The following is a 21,067-nucleotide window of genomic DNA, read 5'->3' as shown; positions in this document are numbered from 1 at the left end:
AGGAAAGAACAGCAGGTCAAAGCAAAGGCACATCAGTTCTAGCATACCTTGTCTCTGACAGCAGCCACACAAGAACATAACATGAAACACTGAAAGTCCTCCAGGACATTATTCTAGCTGGCAGTGATTTAAGCGCATATTTTCTAAACCTGCAAGAGGTTTGTATAGTCATGAGCAGGTGGGTGTTTTTCCTTTTTTAAATTCTTCCAGTTACACTATGAACTCAGGTAAACTTTTTGCATTCCCCACACCAAGGATGTGTGCAAGGACTCACACAGTTCAACTACCTGTTGCAGAAAGAGCGGCCCTTTTGAGTCGGATCTGCCTCTCGCTGGTTTCACTGATGCCCCCTGTTCTTGGACTTCTGGAGAGGCAGCAAGCATTATTGCTCATTTTGCCACCCACTATTTTACACTTCTAGCCTCATTCAGTGCTTTTTTTCTGGGATAGTCATCCTACTCTCTTTACTCTTTTTCTCCCTGGGAAGCTTTTCCATACCTCTCATTACATTTTCCCATCTTCTCCCCATTTTTCTCATCCCTCAGAATGTCTCCTACAGCTGGAAATTGCAAAAGCACAGGATAGGTGCTCTCTTTAGAAGCCAGTGAGAAATACAGGCACTCTGGCAGCGGGAGAGAAGGCATCATGTGGCTTGGGAAAAGTCCCAAGCAAAATTTATAATCATAGCCTGGGATCCAAACGGACATTTGTCATTGGCTTTGCTAAGGATTCCTCAAGTTTTTGCCACTCCCTCTTCACAGCCTGTCCAGAGCTGCCCGATGGCAGAAGGGGTACAGCCACAGGGAAGAGCAGGATGCTTGTATTGTAGCCAAGGTTTTGGTTTCACACAAATATGGAGAAAAGCCAATACCAAACCACTGAAACTTTTATGAATCTGTGAAATTTTATGGAGACAAAGAAACTCAGGAAACTTTAAGCATAAAAAGATAATAAATGAAAGCCCCTCCTAAAATGATCTGTAACAGACTTTCATATGCATGGGGATGCTCTGACCTGTCTTAAATGCACTTAAATTGCTGTGTCTCCGCACCTCCTCAGGGGTCAGGCAGTATGCACTCTTGTCCTGCTAGGACATCTGTCTAATCTGCCAGGGATTGATTAGCATGATACTTGATCCTACTGAGAGAGGAATCTCCATTAAATGGGTTTGAAACAGTGTCCTTATTTACACCCAAAAGTTTGTTATCCAGTGAAGACCAAATAAAAAAAAATTAAAAGCTCAACAGTAAATATTTCTTGACAATGACTGCCTAAATTCTCAACACCTGAGCTGTTTTTTGGAATTTTTTTCCCCTTCACTGCTCACACAGTCTCACCCCTTTTTGTATCAGCTTCCATTGCTTGCTGTCCCTTCACCTCTGGCATAGCCACAGCAGCTTTTGGGAGGGTTGTTGTGACAGAGCTCATTGCTGGGTTGTGGCAGCAGGGCTCCAGCTTCCTCCACCAGATTAAAGCTCTTGCACCTGGAGGAATGCTCCAAGGCTGAGCATGCGACTGCAGAGGAGGGGGTTCCCTCTGGGCCTCCCACAGACTCTCAGGCTGTGCTTTAGCATGGCTGATTCCTGTGTCCCTGCCAGCCCCGTGGCCACAGGGCACACTGCTGGGGCTTCCAGCTCAACAGGGCATAGGGTGTGGGCTCACATCTGGAGACAGTAAGAGGAAAGACCCAGTTCTTGCAGTCTTAGGTTTCACATTTATAATATTTGCAATCTCCTTAAAAGTAGAGCACATGTTCAGTGCGCATCAGAATTACTCTATAGTCTTCTGTCAACTTTCTGCTACATACAAAAATAAGCTTTGATTTTTTTTCCCCCCACAAAATCATGTTAACTTTTTTTTTTTTAAAAAAAAACCCATAATTTCTTTTTTTTGTGGTGTAGCAGTTTCCCAGCACTTAACCTCATTTGAGCAGATTTGCCAGAGTAGTCTAGGAAAAGGAAGAAAAGATCTTTCCTCTCAACCAGTCTGACTGCAAACCAAACTGACCTCAGTAGGGAAGAGAAATTACACAATTTCCATGTAAATACTTATTTAGCAGGCACAGCAAGACATAAACACACGGAAACAGTTTCCTGAGATTTGTCTCTGAGCTCTGAGACAATATGTTCCAAGCCTTCAATTTCTCCTATGAGAGAATCCTTGAGGATTGTGGCATATTGAGAAATCATTAAACAAGTTTCTCTCACTGAAGATTTGGCTGATGACATGAACATTAGCCAAGTGAGGGAGAACTTGGATTTGAGTAGTAAATTTGTGCCCTTGTCTCACTTGGAAATCAGCTCCCTGGCTATGAGATTTGTCAGAATGCATTACCACCTTGAACATCTTCATTTTGACTGGCATAAGTGATTGCATTGTATATAAATACCCTACCAACACTGAGGAGTTGTGGGGATGGGCATCGGTATATTTTCTTTACAGATGTGCAAGTCAGGAAAGAGAGACAGGCCAGTTGTTATTACCTCAAAGCCTGTAATTCATCAGATGTCTCACACACTGGAATGCTTCAGCATAGGTTAATAAAATACCTATTATTCGATTTGAAAGGTCCCTTTCAGTGCTAGGTTTGAAAATGACCCTGTTATATATAAACCAGTCTCTTAATTCCCCTAGTAACAACCTGGGTGCAGAATGCAGTCTCTAGGCAAGGAATTGATAGTATTACCTGCATTCTTAATTTGGGGTTTGGTTTGGGTTTTGTTAAACTGAGAAATAGTGACTATAAAAGCCTTCCAGAGAGTTGGCCTTAAAAATGATCCCATACATTAAAAAACATGTTGTATATCTTCAATTCTAATATCGAGATTCCATATAGGAACGTTTCTCATCTTGTTCCTCACCACACGCCATGCAGAGGGATACAGCAATCATTACTGCTCTGTTAACTAACATTGCATCATCAGTGTTCCAATCAGTTAAAACAGTACAGTATTTTGAGCAGTACAATAGTCTAAGAGAGTTATTTGGAAAACACAGGTGTACAGTAAGAACACTATTCATTGGGAACTGCAGCAATAGGAACACATTGACAAAATGAAAACAAACCTCAATGCATGAATTGAACAAAAGCTGTACACAATGAACTTTGCTAAATATTTTACACGGTACTGCTTAAATGCTGTAAAAACTAAAAGTAAATACATCACTAGGGATGAAGAAAGACAGATGAACTAAAGTACAAGAAAATCGAACCCATTCGCTTTTTTTCATCCTAGAGAAGAAAAAACTGCAGCTCTAATGCGAGTGAATCAGGAATCACAAAAATGCCCTCAGGACACTGCCATCCTCCTCATCAACCCAAGACCTTCCTATTTCTGAATGTCACCTGGGAACCTAATTGTGCTGTGGCCTCTGGAAACCTGCAGTTCCTGGTGAAATTCACACAGACCCCTGCACATCCAAACCAGGGCCTGTCTGACCGAACAGGGGCATTGGTAGAGGAGACGGAAGCCGTTGCCAAAGCAGTTTTAAGTACTTGGGGACCACTGAAGCTGTGTCAAACCTGCCCAGCACCAAGGAGAGAGCTGGGATGGGCAGGTTGCTAGAGCCCATAGCTCAGGAGACTTGTTTAGAGGTGCTGAAAACAGAGGGCTTTATTGCCACTTACAGATCTCATGCCACTCTGCAGAATGACGCAGATGAAATCTCAGCTACAAGGTACTTCCTTAACGCTAACAAACACCAACATGTTCAGTCCAGTGCAGCACCCTCTTTATTCAAGGCAAAAGTAATCTGATGTGTTTTTACTGAATGTCGTAACAGAAATGTTATTTAGAAAAACAACAACAACAAAACAAAAAAACCCACCTAAAACCAAAACCCCAAAACCCCTGAAAATACTTTGTTCCAGGCTAAGGGTTCACTATGTTAATGTTAATCAACCATTTCAGAGCTGAATTCACATCAGAATTTAAAAAAACAACAAAAAAACCACTCATTTGTTCTGCTGTTCACATTTGCTGTCAGTTGTTTCTTCCAAAGTGTTTTGATATTTGACCTTTTGGTCCAATATTTAATTTTTCAGTTACAATAACAAAACAACTCTCCACTTCATAGAAGCAGCAGCAAAAGGACTATTCCAGGAAAGTGGAGGTAATTTGATTAAAAAATTGGGTGTAAGAAATTAAGAAAAAGCTAAAGATTATCAACAATAGCTCAAAGATTTTCTGAAAGCATTCTTAATTGTAAAGCAGAAATTATTGTTAGTGGGATAATAAGAAAATTATCTGAAAGGATTAATTTTCAGACAGATGAGATGAAAGGAAGAGGTTTAAGTAAAATATCACTGCAATAAAAAAATGCACAAGTACCTTCTTCAACATCTGACAAATATTCAGCATCACTGAGTATTTCAGGGGCATTGGCTTTACGAACTGCATGATTTAAATAAACAAAATAATTAAATAAAAGCATAGATTATCAATGTGTCAACAAAACAATCAATGTAGAACAATAACAAATGTGCAAAGACCATATGCAGCTAGTATTGTTTGGTTGTTGTTTTTTTTAAACAAACATTTCTTACAGCAACAAAAGACTGAAAAATAAGCAGCAGGATTTTTTTTATTATTTTTTAATACCTTCATCATCAGACATATCAAGAACTTCATTCATGGTTTCGGGTACATTCATTTTGTGCTTTTCTGTAACAGTCTGTCAAAGAAAAAAAATCATTTCAGAGTGCAGACATTTTTCTTAACATTATAGTTATTTTAAAATTTAAATGCAAGCAAAGTAGGACATTTTTATCTGCAGTTAGCAAAACAAGATTTATTTTTTTAACTTCTCACTTTTCTTTTTATAGATGCATTGAACTTTACATTAAAAAAGACTACAGAAATAAGCAATATCGCATTTGTGTTTTAAGCTATATTCACATTTTCACAGCAGAAAAAGCATGAGCTGAAAGCCTACAAGATGATGATATCAAAAGAACAAATACACTGAAAAGAGTTTCATGTTAAGGAGTTTAATAAGAACTCTTTAAATAGTCTTCTAAATTTTGAGCAGGAATATGTCATCTCTATTTAAACTAAACTCTGAGAGAAGTATTTATCCTTTGTCATTAGAAAAATGCTGCAATTTGGGAACAGGCTAAATCTGTGTGATTTTTTTCAGAGATGCCTCAGCATGAATTGTGTGTTTTTCCCACAAATGAGAACAATTGTAACCACATGCAGGCTAAACGATACCCCTTAAGGAATTTGTGCATGAAAGACTCAGAAGTGGTTGGTTGATTTTCATTCTGATGTTTATATTGACTCAGACTCAAAGACCAATATAAAAAAAAAAAAATTAGAAGCAGAAAACCCCCAGTTATGAATGCCTGAAACTATTCGTAGAATACCTGTGTATCTCATGAATGACCCGCACAAGCACATTTTACCCTCCAGCTGAGGTACAGCACAACAAGCACTGGTAAAGATTTTAGGGCACACAGGAGACCCTGCAGAGTTACCATTCAAGTAGTACAGTGAAATTTAAAGAAACAACAAAAAAACAAACCAAACAAAAAAAACCCACAAAAAATCCCCAAACCCCATACCAAAAATCACTCCTATCCTTATGGGGGTTTTGTATTTTATTATCTTTAGCAAACATCACTTCTCACCCTTCATACACAAATAAGAAATCATTAACAAGTTCAGGAGAACAAACTAACTTTTCCATTTTCATTTATTTTAAAATATTTCCATTTCTGTCTGGCCTCATGAACACTTATTTGGCAGTTCGTGTTTCTGGGGCTACTGCCATCACTTGATACAGGCAGAAGAGCTCCTGCATACTCAAACATCACAGAACTTATAAAAAGCTTCACACTTGTTTCATTTTGTGGGAATTGTAAAACTTTTTAACACACTGCTGTTAAACTAGCAATATCACAGGACTTCTTTTTCAAGTACTACTGGATGTTATTATCTATGTTTGGGCAAAATTATAGTAAAATTAGCTATGTTCATCCCTGGTTTCATTAAATTTACTTCTGGGAGTTGTTCAGCCCCAAGCCTCAAAAAATAAGTCTCAGCAGTCAAACTGCGCTTTTAAGACCCTCAGCTGTAACTCAGTTTTCATGTCACAGACTTCCAAAGACTGACAATTACACACTTGTGACTGATAAGCAGCATATTATGATTTTCATGGACATGATTTCTGGGCTTCAGAGTAGGTATTTGGGGTAGTATAGGTCTTTCAGCATCTAACATCTAGTGCAATTCACAGCCTGACCCACCATCTCTCTACTCTTCTTCTACAGCACATAAATGATCCGTCACTTATGTTATGCAGCACAAATTCCCCCGGTGTTTTGGTTCTGCAAGCTAAGAATGACTTTGTGATATCAGGGTTCTTGGCATAAAAATGTGGTTTTACTATTCCTGTAGCTACCTGGTTGTGTACTAGGAAATCATTCACATTTATGCCCATATAACCTCCATCAAATTTTTCAGGTTGTGGAAAACTATTCTGGAATCTTTCTAGGGAGAAATGTGTTCCTGAGAAAACCTAGAGAAACCTGTAAGAAAACATGATAATTTTCTGGCATATTCCTTTATACTTCATTGTTCTGAGATTTGTCTTTTGTGTGGTGGATTTTCTGTAAGGTACTATATTCTAGACCACAGCCAGGAAAGTCACAGGAAGAAGAGGCACATGCAGTTGCAGAGTTAAAATCTCTCTGTCATCCCAAATGCTCATCATATTGCAACCACCTGCTTGCACCAAAAGACCGCACACAGGGGTGTTGACAAAACATGGAACACAGTTACTATTTTCCATCTCTGGTACACCTAAAAATACATATGTGCACATACTTCTCTTTTTGATTAGAAAAAGAAGTTACAGAAAAGAAAAAGTAGATTTGGAGCCAATGCTCTGAATTTATGTTCTTTGATCCCAATTTTTGCTTTACTACTCTGGTGGTGCATGGAGGATCCTCACCTCACAAAACTGTTTTCTCCATAGAGCAATTTGGCAAAATATTAGTGAACAAAAGATCTTTCTGAGAATTATCTTGGATTCTGTGAATCAGCGTTTTTCTGATAGCAGGTAATATTTGACCTTTGCTGGTCCAGTTAATATCTCCTGCCTAATGCTGCAATAAGCCTTCCTGAGAGGCAAGACAGATGAGCTGGATTTCATGTATGTGTCGGTGAATGGGTAGCTGGGGCTGCAGGAGCTGGCTGTGGCTGCTTGCAGAAGACAGCCTTTCAGCACCTTTTGAAAGATGCCAGAAATTATGCAATGAGGTGCTTTTAAGTAAATTCCAACCACTTTTTAGATTGGAATAGGTTCTCTTAGGCCAAATACAAGCCATTATACTTCAGTCCCTTGGCAAACCCTCTCAAAAGGCAGAAGCGGCCTCTGTTTACACAAGTCTGCAGGAATGTCTTTTCAACTACAAACCAGCCCGTATTTGTGTGGTTTGTGCCCTAAACAAGATGCGTGGAAAAACATCACAGCTATAAGCAGTCATTTACACTGCCCATTCTGTGCTCAGTTGGTACTCTTTCTGCATACGTTCTAACAGTGTCTACTACCTTAAAAATATGTTGCTCATGTTTGACGTAATATCCACTTTATACTGCTAAAAGGAAATGGATGGAACTTAAACTGGAATCTCAGTAGACAACAAAACAAAGCTGAATACACTGGCTGAGGAAAAATTCTTCCATTCACTGCTGAACTAATCTGTACTTACAATTGTAGTCATGGTCTCTTCTGTCACCACCTTCAATGTGTCAACAACTGAAATGTAGCCAAGTCGCTTAGCAATGGCGAGGGCAGTGTTTCCATTCTAGCAATTCAAATATTTATAACAAAAGTTGAATGTTAACAAGGAGAAGCATAGAAGCTGCTAATTAACTGTAGAAGAATGCACAATAAAGGCCAAATCAATGTTTTTATGCTGGTAATTGAGACAAATGTATTTTGGATAGTAGGATATATAACTAAGTTTTTAACTCTTTACAGAAACGGTATGAAAATGAAAATATTTTCAGATGTCTGCTATTCTAGTTTTGGAAAAGGTGATGGCATAGAGGACAAGGGGGTGATGGCAGCAGGCTTCCTCTGCTCTTTTCCTCTCCCACCACACACAGTTTTTTTACATTTCCCTTGCTCAAATGCTTTACACGGGGTGGGACAACTGACCTGAGGGAAAAGCAGCAGCCTGGCGGTGGTCCCTCTGCACTTACCACAGTGAGTTCGTTGGGTGCCGCGCCATGCTGGAGCAGAACGTTGATGATGTGGGTGTGCCCCTGCTGTGCAGCCTGGTGCAGCGGCGTGTACCCGTTCTGCAGGCACAGGGAAAGGAAAAGGCTGCAGTGGGCACAGCGCACAAGCCACCTCCACAGAGTAAGTGAGGCAGAGATAGAAAACTCACCTTCGTTTTGGCATTAACTTTTGCAGAGTGTTGCAGAAGGAAGTTAACAATTTTTATGTTTCCGTAGTGGCAGCCAACATGCAAAGGGGTGTATCCCATCTAGAATGAACATAAGCAATTAGTAAATGTGAATACCCCACATCTCCCAGGACAAAAAGAACCCCAAAAAACAACAAACCCAGACATGAAACAGCAAAAATACTGTTAAGCTTTATTTCTTTGGCCTATGTGGAAAATCCTCCAACCCTGGGAAAAAAACAAACTTCTCATCAATGTTGATTCAAGTCCTGTTCTCTGTGAACATCTCTGAATGCCTTGTGTTTCTGTAATCTTCAACACATGCCATGTTGGTTAAAGATTTGCCTTTCTCTCCAATGGTCAGATTATCAGGTCTCTGGGGCAGAGCTCACCTTTTTCATAAAATCATAGAATCGTTTAGGTTGGAAAAGATCTCTTAACATCATCGAATCCCAGGTCCCTAAGTGCCACACCTATGTGTCTTTTAAATACCTCCAAGGTTTGCAAACCCACCACTTCCCTGGGCAGCCGTTCAGTGAGGAAACTTTTCCCAATATCCAATGTAAACCTCTCCTGGTGCAACTTGAGACCATTTCCTCTTGTCCTATTGCTTATTATCTGGGAGAAGAGACTAACACTCACCTCTCTACAAGCTCCTTTCAGGTAGTTGTAGAGAGCAATAAAGCCCCCCCCTGAGCCTCCACTTCTCCAGGCTAAATAATACCAGTTCCCTCAGCTGCCCCTCATCAGACTTGAGCTGCAGCCCCTTCACCAGCTTCCTTGCCCTTCTCTGGACACACTCCAGCACCACCTCAGTGTCTTTCTTGTAGTGAGAGGCCCAAACCGAACACAGTATTTGAGATGTGGCCTCATCAGTGCCAAGTACAGGGGATAATCACTTCCCTTGTCCTGCTGGCCACACTGTTTTGGATACAAGCCAGGGTGCTGTTGACCTTCTTGGCCACCTGAGCACACTGCTGGCTCATGTTCAGGCAACTGTTGACCAACACCACCAGGTCCTTTTGCACCAGGCCACCTGATTCTTGCCCGTAAACACTCAACCCTATTGTCACCATCATTAAGCTCTAGACAATCAAAGCACTCACTAACATACAGTTTAGGAGATGGCTTCCTCTAAACAGGACAGACACTTGCTATTTTTCTCCATTGCATGGAGACAGTCCACTTTCCCCCAAACCTCCCCCTCCTCACACTAATAGCTTGATGACTTTCCAGCAGATGCTTTGCTTGGCTCACATAGATTGATTAATGGGCCTCCCGCTCTCCTGAGGTGAGTCATTGGAATTCCTGGCCCCTTTAAAGGTCAGGTTTCATGGGCCCACTTGATGGGCTCTGAGATGCCAGAAAGGTCATCTTAGCCAGTGTTCACATGGGGCTTCACTATTTTGCAAGCAGGATGAAACGACACTGCCAGTGTAATGCCCTTTTGCTACTCTGTGGGACTTTCAGTGCAGTACTGGACCTATGTTCCATTACCAGTTTTCATGGAAAAATCAATTACTAGGCTGTAAAAATCATATCTGATAACGAGCAACACAAATACACTAAACACATGGTAAAACACACTGCAAACATGCATTGCTGTTGATGTAAAAGAATTCTGCCTTCCGTAAAAGGGTAAGAGGTGACGCTGTTTGAAATCATTAATTTCAGTGGCAGAAAGGTCAGTTATAACATGGGGAAGCATGGCCACGATGCACGTCTTGGCTGCTGGTAGAGCCCAAAGGAGCCACGTGGCCAGAAGGAAAATGCATTGTTTGGTATTGAGCAAGCTGGAACTAGATCCAAAAGCCAACTTTGTGGGCAGAAACACTTAAAGGTGGGCTGGTCTTGTATCGATTAGGCTCCTGCTGTTCTCATCAATGATTAAAGATGAAAAAGTGCCTTTACTTTCCCGCTCTGAGATGAGAAGCCTGGTGCCCAAGAGGTAGAGGCACACAGGGTGTTAAAAGCTGAAGCCTGTCATCCTTCATTTGTACATCCATGTCTGTGAGGTGTGGCCAGGTTAGACAACTTGCTCAAAAGCACTAAGGAGGCAAGTCCAAGGTCAGCCTGGGGTTCAGGAGCTAGCACTACACCACATGTTCAAACCATGAGGTCAAACCTGCTCAGAAGTAAGAAAGAAAAAGAAAGCCTCAAAGGTGAACTGTTTCCAGTAGAGGGAAGTTTGAAGTGTCCATGGCTTTAGACACACCATTTTCTTCATGTCACTCTGGCTCTGACCCTACTTCACACAAGATTACCTACTTTCACTTATATTAACACATGCTAGGAGACAATAGCTATGCCAGTTACTTTAAATTAGTGTGTGTTTTTTCTTCAGTTAATTATGTACCTTTTGCTATCTAAAGAAACTGTTAGTTTTGACAACCAGGATGAGTTAATCAGTGCAAGAAACAGCACTGGATCCACATTCCATTGGCATCAGCAGAATTAAACTTTCTGTTGACTTATATGAACATTGGATCAGATAACAGATGACTACAAGGAACTTTTCCCACAGAATAGTTGTGCACAATGGTAAAGGCTTGAGCGCTAGCTAAAACGTAATCACTGTGAACTGAACACTTGGACCTCATCTTACAGTTACTGTTAGTTTAGGGTTGGCTTAATAACTTCCTAGCAGGGCCTGGGGTCTGAATCCGATAGGGCTCCCTAAACTGGCCAGAGTCTTCAGGAGAATGCTGAGCATGCTCACAGCCACGTACCTCAAATGCAGCTTCTGTGGTCCCTGCTCCTACACGTTCAAAAGCCATGGCTAAACTATCAAAACATCAGTTTAAAAAAGAATGCTGTGAAACCTCCTCACACAAGAACTTAATTCCCTTCTCCCCCTTCAAAATACAGGCATCTTAACATGACCTGCAAGGTCAATAAAAATCAGACATCGTAAAACCAAATGGGGAGATGAAATCCAAAGGGCCACCTGCTGAGAACCCCCTGCTAATAACCCTAAAATCTTAAAATCTGGAGAGTATCAGAAAGGCAAGGGCATCTGATCTCAACTTTCCCTTTGAAGTGATCTCTAAAGGCTCCTCTCTCCATCCTGTAACAATGAATACTGAAGAAGGAGCTATCACCCCCCCGATATATACTGCAGTACATCATCAATTTCCTGCTATAGATGGTATATACAAAGTTTTACATGTGGTACCTTCATAAATGCCTAGAGGAGTAATTATGGACTTTGCCACCCCTGACCAGCCTACTATTTAAACGAGAGACTAAGTGAAAACTTTTCCTCTTTCGCCTCCAAATGTATGGTAGAAAGCATGTCATTTCCATGGTGACACGGTCACTATTCTCCCTGCTACAGCTCTGGGTGTGCCAGGGCTGAAGCTGAAGGAAGCTCCCTCTCAAGGTCTCCATGCTGCTGGCCTGGCTGGGTGCGGCAGCTGGAGGCACATGCACTGAAAGCCAGCTTCTCTGCTACAGGCATCACACCCGTCCTGAGTCGTGATGTGGGCACCTGCTAGCCTGGTGGCAAAATACCAGTTTCCCGTCTGAACTCCTTGGAGGGGCCTGGGAGCTTTCCTTTAGGTTTGCTATACCCTGTGGTCATCTCACGTCATGTCGTGGTTAACGAGGCAGTGCCTGATGCAGCACACTGTCACTGACAGCAGATTGACAGAGGTCTGACATGGTGGGTCACATCTCACCGGGTATGTTAGACCTCATCAGCAACCGGGGACATCTTTCATGTTTACAGTCAGCAATGTTTGTAGTGAAGGCACTGTGCAAAATAAAACTATTTGGCAAAATGCCCTTCTAACGCCTGAGACCTGGAAAGGTTATCCTTTGCTTCTCATCTACAGTACAGATTCCTTCATTTACCTGTTTCTAGCTTTAGCTCAGAAAGGTATGACATTTATATTTGTATCCCAACATCCTCGCGGAAAACAGATACTCTGTTAACTTTTCTGAAACACTTCAACTGGCAAATTCTGCAATTACACAACCAAATTGATTATAAAAGTAGTGATTCTCATGGATACTTGAGCTTGTTACTTTCATTCTCTACAGAAACCTGTCCAGGAGGCTACAATATTTTGCTTCAAAAGCTACTAATAATTACGAACCCTCACCCAACAATCAGAAAAACCCAGCCCCACAATTACATATATTTCTACACAGCAGTTCAGGTTCAGTTATGTTTACTGGCAAAGTGCCAAGGGACTTAGTAGGCATCCTAATATTAAAAAAGTTACTTCCAAGAAAATCGAGGCTTTTGTTTAATGCAGCTCTAAAGCGCATCACCTTCTGGCAGTCAGCTGCCATGCTGCTTCTAGCTGTTTTGAAGAATGAGCAGCAATATGGGAGTTAGCAGCTGGGAAAGGCTTATCAACAGCCACAAGAATAAGGGAAAAAAAAAAAATCAGAGATACTGAACTTTTCAATTCTAATGGAAAACACAAACACAAGGCATCCCTTCTTGTCTTGCCCTTCAATTCTTTTGAGGGAAATTATCACAAGCCTTATCTATAATGTCAGTGAATTACTTTAATATCCTCCACCAGCAATAACCATCAATCTTAACAGCTTGAATTACTGCATCTTTCTAGTCATGCTGACTCTCAAGCTGCTCTGTTTTTGTTTTTCTGCTGTAAATGTCAGACAATGAAGCTACAGTATTATTGTTCTTAAGGCTAGAAAATGCTCTAGATCCAAAGATCACGAAGCCATCCAGCCTTGATCAAATGATATGGACAAACTTATGTGTACATACACACTTCACTGCTTTGCTGAATCGGGGGCTAACATGTTGCAGTATCTTGCAAACATTAATTATTGCGCACTATTAGCCTAGAAATTTCCACACAAATGTCTTGGTAACAACGGAGCATGTACCAAGAGCCAAGGAGAGAGATATAATGTACCATGAAGATATACTGAAGACATTGTATTTGAGCGTTCATTCTATATTAAAATTACTTTTCTTGATAGCACTTCCCAACAACCACCCTGCTTCCTTCCTATTTCTTTCTGCATCTGAAAATTAGATATTCCAATGGAAAAATTGGATTGCTGTTATGAACTGTTGTAGCACTCAGGCTGGTATGGGGCTCCTGTCAGAACAAGGCAGGCAGACCTGAACAAATCTCGCTGAATAAATCTGAAATAAAAGCCCCAGCTCAACCTGCAAAAAACAATCGTGACCTCTCAGTCACCATTATTTCCTGTCAATACTACAGTTTTAGGAACAAAAGACAGTTTAAGGCCGCCTTTGTTTGCCAGACAGTTGTCAACCAGGGACTGTGAGACCATCAATTCCCCCATCAGAGGCCCAACACCAAGTGTAGCATCTGTTTGACTAAAATAACCTTCACTGAGATCAAAGCTCCAAAATCTGCTCCTTCATCCCTGGCTGAAACAGCACTTCCATCTTACCAGTCTTCCTTTGCCAGCCCATCACAGTAACACTGTACCCAACAATAACACTATCCAATAGGATAAACAGTTGAAAAATGACATGTGGAGACCTGCTAAGCCATGAAATAGTATTTAGCCATGCCAACTCCCAGCAAAAAAGCCCTACAATAAAAGCAACATCATATGTACCAGTATAGCTTTTACACATGACCACCAGAGGAGTATCTGCTCACAGTCATAGCTTCAGATTGGTTTTTAATTCCCAGTATTATGAGTATTCCTTGTATCAGGCATGATACTGCATAACACAGTTTCAGCTTCGAAAACTCTTTAACATGCATAAATTCAGACACACAAATGTAATGTCAGAATGGACAAAAACTGCTGCCTTTGCAGAAGCACACTAACATGCCTTCTGTGAATGCTAAATTCAGTTTTTAAAGCTTTCTAAATGGAAGCAGCTTCGAAGCTTCACCATCTGAAGTGCATTTTAGTGTTGCTACTTTTCCACCATTCTATTATTTGCTTCTTGCATATTAAAATACAGTGTTTTCTGTGCCTTATCACTTGGAGCTCAGATTAATATGGCTAGACTTAAAACCATAATAAAATCTCATCTTCAAGGGGCACGAGGAGCCTCGTGGCCTCTCAAACACTGGGTGCACTAAACTGGTGGTGTTTACTCTTCAGGGCTGACTAAGACTCCTGCAGCTCTGGGATTAGAGGCTATTTAGTTAATTGATGCAGCAGAACCAGAAGGATCCCATAGCACCATCAATAAATGGACTTCAAACCCAGCAGCTATTCCTTCCTTTCATGCCTTTTTCTACAACAAAGTTCAGGAAAAAAAACTTCTTGGGAGGGAAATCACCCCAAGAGAGAACCACAGTTGCAATGGTTCAGGTCTGAGAGCAATTTTGAAAATGTTCATAAGTTTTAAAGCCAGAACTGATATTAATCATATAAACTCATCTCCCACACAAGAGATTTTTCTGTAGCATTGGATGTTTTTCTTCCCTGTTATATCATCAAGATAGAAAATGTTTTTCTGCCCAATCTTCTCCTCTAATGTAATCCTGAAAAACCCCAACCATGTTTGTGGCCCTCAGAACCTGAGCAAGAACTCCTATTGTGCCAGAATAGCAAACTCTAGATGTTTTCACAGGGAGTGTAAGTTATATATAAATGATGATTAAAGAACATGTACCAGAGGTGGAATATGATAGCTCATTGGTCCCTACTCAAAAAGTTGAATAACCTCCTAAGATATCAAGTGTTCTCCCTCTATTGACAGATACTGTGCTGGAGTGACATAACCGATGCCTACTTAACCTGGGAAAATGAGGAATATGATAAGGAGAGAATCCAAACAAAATAAAAACAAAGTAAAAAAAAAAAAAAGGACTACTGAACAGTCATCTAGATCACAATTAACTGAGGCAAATTATGTGTATGGATGTGAAATGGAGAGAAGAAAACAGAAGGTTAGTGGTGATGCTACTGGTAGCAGAGATCCCCAACATAACACCACTCTCAGCTGTGTGGCTTCACTAACTTTTTAGACACAGGTGGCCACATCTCTGTTACTGTATGCCTGAAGTGATGAATCTGAACTGGACATGCTGGATGGCATTGTGCAAACATGCAAGCAAAGCAGCAGTGCTTCTGAAGGCAACCCAGCTGTTGCTGTATCTTGCTCCCCAGTGCCTCTGGTTTTAAAGCCAGCATGCACAGACCTTTTATTCCCATAGAACAGTTAATCCATATAAACAAGAGAGCCTGTAACTACAGAGCTGCTATTTTACAAGCGTAGAACACGAGTCAAGGTATGGTAGTTCTTGCAGCATAACACACCTCCTTCATTGCAGAAGTTCAGAGCTTCTCAGCTCTTTCCTTAGGAACCCAAGACAATTATCAGTTTATCTAGAAACTATTCCATGTTAAAATACGTGGTACTGCATTGGCACTTTTCTTATATGGCAGTAGTGAGTAGATATCTGGCAGACAACCTCCATGTGGCTGACTGTGTGGAGCCTGGAGGGCTCACTGCTGCACAAACCCAGGAGGTGGGACTCTGCAGAAGCCAGTGAATAAGCATCAACCTCACTTCACTCTAACAGAATCCTGTAAGGGATGTGGGAACTTTCTTCCAGAGGAGCAGACAGTCCTCCTACAGCAGAGAGAGAAAATTAGCAAGGTAGGCAGGAGGACAAGCCATTGCAAGTGTTCTTCACCAAATAGGTCTACAGGATTAATAACGCACCATTTCCCAGGCATATGATTAGTTACACCACAAAGTAGTTCTGCTTCAGTACATCATGACTTTGTCCGACCTATGGGTTCTGGCCCCCCTGTCTGACAACTATGGGGCAGTCCCATGGAAGCAAATGTGTACTGGGAAACTTGTACTAGTTACCTACATAACTGTGTAACTAGTAACTTGTACCAGTTACCTACATAACTGTGGAATGAGGGTGAACGACAAGGGACTTGCTGTTGGCTTATTTAAAATTATATGACTATTACTGATGACAGGATTCATGCTGTAGACAAATAAGACTGCTTTTTCCCCCCCTGTGCATGGCTTGACCTACTGACTAGTTCAGTCTTCAGAGATGCAATTAAGAAGTTCAGCTCCACCCAAAGGAAATCTCTGAATGAAAAGCTGAAGCCCCTTTTCCATGTGTCTCCACAGAGTGACATGCCTGCTCCACCACCTTGCCACCTGGCAGGCTTAAAGTTCAATATAGAGCTTGTGCAACTGCGCACATGCCCTGCCTCTCAGCTGTGACAGTATCTCAGATGTTTCCACCATCCTAATGTGACTAAAAGGCCACTAATCCAGAACTAGATCCTATTTGGACACTGGAGAGCAGGCAAAGGGAATGCATGACTGCCTGCACCTGTCAATGTAAATGTCTCCTTAGACTGCTTGCTGTTTGTGGGACAGGGAAGAGTGGGAGAAAGGCAAGCGTTCACAGACAAGCTGTGTGGGCTGGAAGGTGATTCAGCTCTGACCAAGTTACAAGAGCTGGTTCTGCAATGTCTTGCTACAGAAACCAAAACCAGGTAGGAACTATCACCAGAAAGGCAACCATGTACATCTGAGGAAATCATGCAAAGACTGAACCAGGGCAGATCTCATCTGCTGCTGGCTGATTTAGCAGAATATGTTAAGAACCCAGATCGATTCATCTGTAAAATATAGTCTGAAGATATGCTAGGAAAGTATAAAGCTGGAGAAGCTCCTGTGATTTCAGCAGAACTACTTCAGTTTCATGTCAGAATAATGTAATTGAAATCAGTAGCTGGTACGGTTGGAATTACACAGTAGAGAAATCACATAACAATGGCTTTTCCCTCCACCATGGATTATAATTAGCTCAGCTGCAGCCAGAGATGATGATGGATTCAGCCCTTTCTAAGATGCCGGTGTGATGACAGACTGATAACATTGCTGGACAGTCTGACACACCTGGACGTTTCTGGGATGCAAGCACAGCACCTCACTTGTGGCATACACCTAGCAGAGAGTTGTGAAAGCTCCTACTCTGCACAAAGGGTGCAGGTCAAATTGTGAGACTTGATTCGTTTAGCTGATTTCATCAGCTACATTCCAAGTATTTGTTCACAAGTGATTTCTTACCCAGCTAAAGGAATGACTCTGAGATTTAGACAATGCATGAAGAATGTAAGTGCAATCAACACTAAGGTCATCATGAGCACTGTACACACCATTAGTGAGCATAAAACCATTTGTACACAGGCTCTTGGAATTTACTCATGATAGTGCTCTTAAAATAAATAAGAAAAGGAAGGCCAGGTCTCTTATTTAGCAGTCCAAATATTTGCTTCAGGCAAAACTATTTTTAGGCAAATGGACCACCATGGCATATATGTATTTCGTATTAGATAACAGTGATGAAGAATTTCAAATTTGTCCTCAAGAGTTAAATGTTTCACCTCTAATATTATTTTTGAAGGTAGAGCAGAGAAACACTGACAACCTGACAGGCTGGCATTTACCACCAGGAGAACAATGGTCTAGTCTGAACTTGGGACAACACAAAGTGTCAGTTCCCTAGAATGCACCCCTCTAATGAAATAGCTTTGCTCGCTACGCTTTGCAAAACAAAGTGGCTTAGAAATTCAGAGGCATCCAGTCATGAAGGCAGAGTCAAACTGTAGGAGTAGGGGGTCATATCTACAGATGAACAATGGCTTTACTTGCAGAGTCATGTCTGTGGATGACTACTTAGTATCAGCTCATGGAAACTACTTCATTTCATAAAGCCTCTTAAGCCATGGGGAAACGTATTACCCAGTTAACAGCCAGGAATGCCTATGCTACATTTACATTGTTTCTTTTGCTGTAAATACAGATGGTTTAAGTAACAGTTCTGTGTTTTGTTTCTACTGTCAGCTGAATGGAAAGTATGTGCAACGTAAAAAATACCAAAAAGAAGATGAAAGTAGGCGTATGGTAAAAGATTACATGGCTCTCTGCAGAGAAAGCTCAAGCTTTCCTGAAAGTTTCCTTACATAAACCCCAGATCAATCCCACTTACCTTCAGTGAACACACAATAGCAGGATGCCATCTAAATCTATATTGATCTAAATATTTAGCAAGAAATAAGCTTACTGCTCAAAGACTGAACTTAACACTAAACATTCAAGTTCATATATCATGAGTTTTCGAAATATGTTCTACAATTTATTACAAGGAATGTTACTCTGCTGTTATTTCACTTTCACCCTGAAATCGATTACTAGTCCAGTCTACAGGCTCATGCCTCCCTGAAAGGAAATAATACATGTTCACAGTGGTGTTCGTACCTTCGTCTGTGCATCAACAGCAGCTCCTTGGTTAACAAGAACCTCTGCTACGTTGACCCTATCCTCTTGAGCAGCCAGGTGCAGTGGCGTCAGTCCACTCTGTAAATTAGAAGCAACAAGTAAAAATCTTCAGAGGCGGCACATGAATACTAAATGCAAGTTCAGGTATCACCAAGACTCTTGAATCTTTGAAATCCTACTGAATTTAAAGAAATTATAAATTCCACTTTCACTGTGTAATGTGCTTCCTCATTACATTTGTTGATTTGCAAGAAAGTACAGTTTGAAAGCCAGGAAGATGGTGTTTCTTTTACACAATGAACATTTCTTCATGCGGAGTTAAATGTGGGATAGCAAATTACAGCACTTTAAAGAAAAGTCACATAGTATTTTTTTACCTCCTAATTCACTTCCTTAGACTGAGTAAGATTTTTTAGAAGAAATATTGAATTATTGTTTACACTTCTACAAGTTTTCTAGAAGTAACATTCACTTACATTTGTCCTTACCTTTTACTCCTTTACTTGATCATTTTCAAATACAAACAGAAAAGATAAAACTACGTTTATATGAGATCAGGTCCATTTCTCTCTGCCTGGGGAGTATACAGCCTTGCTAGATGACATGTACTGACACTCTTACTTTTTGGATACCTCATTATTTTTCTACTTGAAACTTGAGATCTAAAATCCTTAAAACCTCAGAAAACTATACAACTTTCTGTCAAATAAAAGACATCAGGTAAAAGGGCTAGAAGAGAGAATCTGCTGAGGGGATGTTGTTAGGAATGGGAAAGACCATCCTTTACTTGCCCATTACAGTTCTTTTTCTCTCCTCCGTTTCCTACTGCCTTTAGTTCCAGTGACAGAAAAGCGGGTGGCAGCAGTTGGCACATCAAGCAGAAACACTTGCTAAGTTTCCTACCCTTGAACCTAAACTTTTGTCCACAGTGCATTCACTACCGAAGGCAGTTACTCTGAGACCATCCCACTGTACTGTACTAGAACATGCGATCCTGATGACAATGCAGCTTAGATGGGCCACATTACACAAATATATAAGAGTAACCAACTCTAAACTACCTAATGGAGCCTGGATATTTTGGGTCAAACCTTTTAAAAAGATTTAATAAGTGCTCAGCGCCCACAATGAAGCTCTGAGTATTCAGTAATCCTGAGCATTCTACGGATCCTGAAGAAAACAAATGCTTTTTTTTTAGTCCCATTGCAAAACTCAAAAGTTGGTGTACTTTAAATATATGGCTTCAAACGTAGGTGCTGAGGTCAGAGGAAATGTACATCCATAAGTGAGCACAGGGGAACTATTATCAAAAGGTGGTGTTATCACTATAATGAGAAACTGCAGATTACAACTGAATAGGTAGAGATTGAAGGATGTTGCAGGTTATTAACCTCAGGTGGGACTGAATCAAAAAGCCAAGCAGCTGCAATCATGTTCTCTGTATTAGCCTCAGCAGCAAAACCAGGGTAGCCAATGTGATGTAGAATGTGTACATGACAAATTGCCCTGTGGGGATACAAAGTATATCCTGCACTACATAAACCCACACGCTTGTTGAGATTGGGGGAAAAAAATCAACATCAGCAAGAGAAGCTTCCTGAAGAATGGCCAAAAAATAGCCAGACTATAAAGTCAGAAACAGGAAAACACAGCAGCCCTGTGCAGCATCACCCACAGCCTCAGAGGACACCAAGTCTTTCTACCTGCTGAGAATAAGAAGTATTTTTTCCATGAAAAATTTCTCTCTTGCTTTTCTACTTTAGCCACATAAATCCATACTGAAACTGTACTTTATAACATCTCTGATGTCTAGTAGGGCATTTAAAGAATTAAGGCTCCACATTTGCTAGAAACATTACTACAGAGCAGACTTAATAGCCTATAAATTCATATATATAAAAACTACAATCTACCAACTTCCCTTTCCTGCCTCCAGGAGAAATTACACTAAAAGTCACTGTGCTCTAAGGAACACTCCCTGGGGAGGAAGAATCACTTACATTAACGAGCAAAATTTCAGACAAACTTGCTGTTATTATCCCATTAAAAAAATCAGCTTCCCTTAACAAGTTAGTTGTTACCATTGCTTAATAGGCACGCATATATCTAAAGGCTCATAAAAGACACACGCCAATCCCACTAACCACGGAGGGGAGGAAGACATTTTCTCTCTGGGCATGTTTTGGCAGACTAGCATAATGTGGAAAGAAGAAGGCAGGTGGATTAATAAATTCCTCTGCAGCATGTGTTTTCAAGACTTGAGTACTGTGAAATACCGTTTACACAATGTTACATGGCACGCTTCACGCTGCTGTCTTTGCTAAAAGAAATGATGATGTGCTTTCAAGCACCTGCAGTGGTTTTCAAAACATGCAGAATCACGGTGGACAAGATTTATT

General features: G+C 40.9%; 1 protein-coding gene across 20 annotated transcripts in view; it reads right to left on the bottom strand.

Moving 5' to 3' along the window:
* The window catches only part of ANK3 (ankyrin 3), a 374,167-nt gene that overhangs the window by 76,614 nt on the left and 276,486 nt on the right, over positions 1–21,067 (bottom strand). For 13 of the 20 annotated variants that reach the window (XM_055721313.1, XM_055721318.1, XM_055721322.1 and 10 more), the window contains 6 exons: positions 18,648–18,746; positions 8,402–8,500; positions 8,214–8,312; positions 7,718–7,813; positions 4,602–4,674; positions 4,332–4,394 (listed from right to left, as the gene is read on the bottom strand). In XM_055721313.1, coding sequence (XP_055577288.1) covers positions 4,332–4,394; positions 4,602–4,674; positions 7,718–7,813; positions 8,214–8,312; positions 8,402–8,500; positions 18,648–18,746 — 529 coding nt within the window. The remainder of the gene's footprint in view (positions 1–4,331; positions 4,395–4,601; positions 4,675–7,717; positions 7,814–8,213; positions 8,313–8,401; positions 8,501–18,647; positions 18,747–21,067) is intronic. The other 7 variants (XM_055721321.1, XM_055721324.1, XM_055721323.1 and 4 more) reach the window with 1 other exon arrangement.

The sequence above is a fragment of the Falco cherrug genome, chromosome 9 (genome assembly GCF_023634085.1).
Source record: "Falco cherrug isolate bFalChe1 chromosome 9, bFalChe1.pri, whole genome shotgun sequence".
Lineage (NCBI taxonomy): Eukaryota > Metazoa > Chordata > Aves > Falconiformes > Falconidae > Falco > Falco cherrug.
Note: the sequence above shows the minus strand (reverse complement) of the source record. Positions and strands in the feature narration are given on the sequence as shown.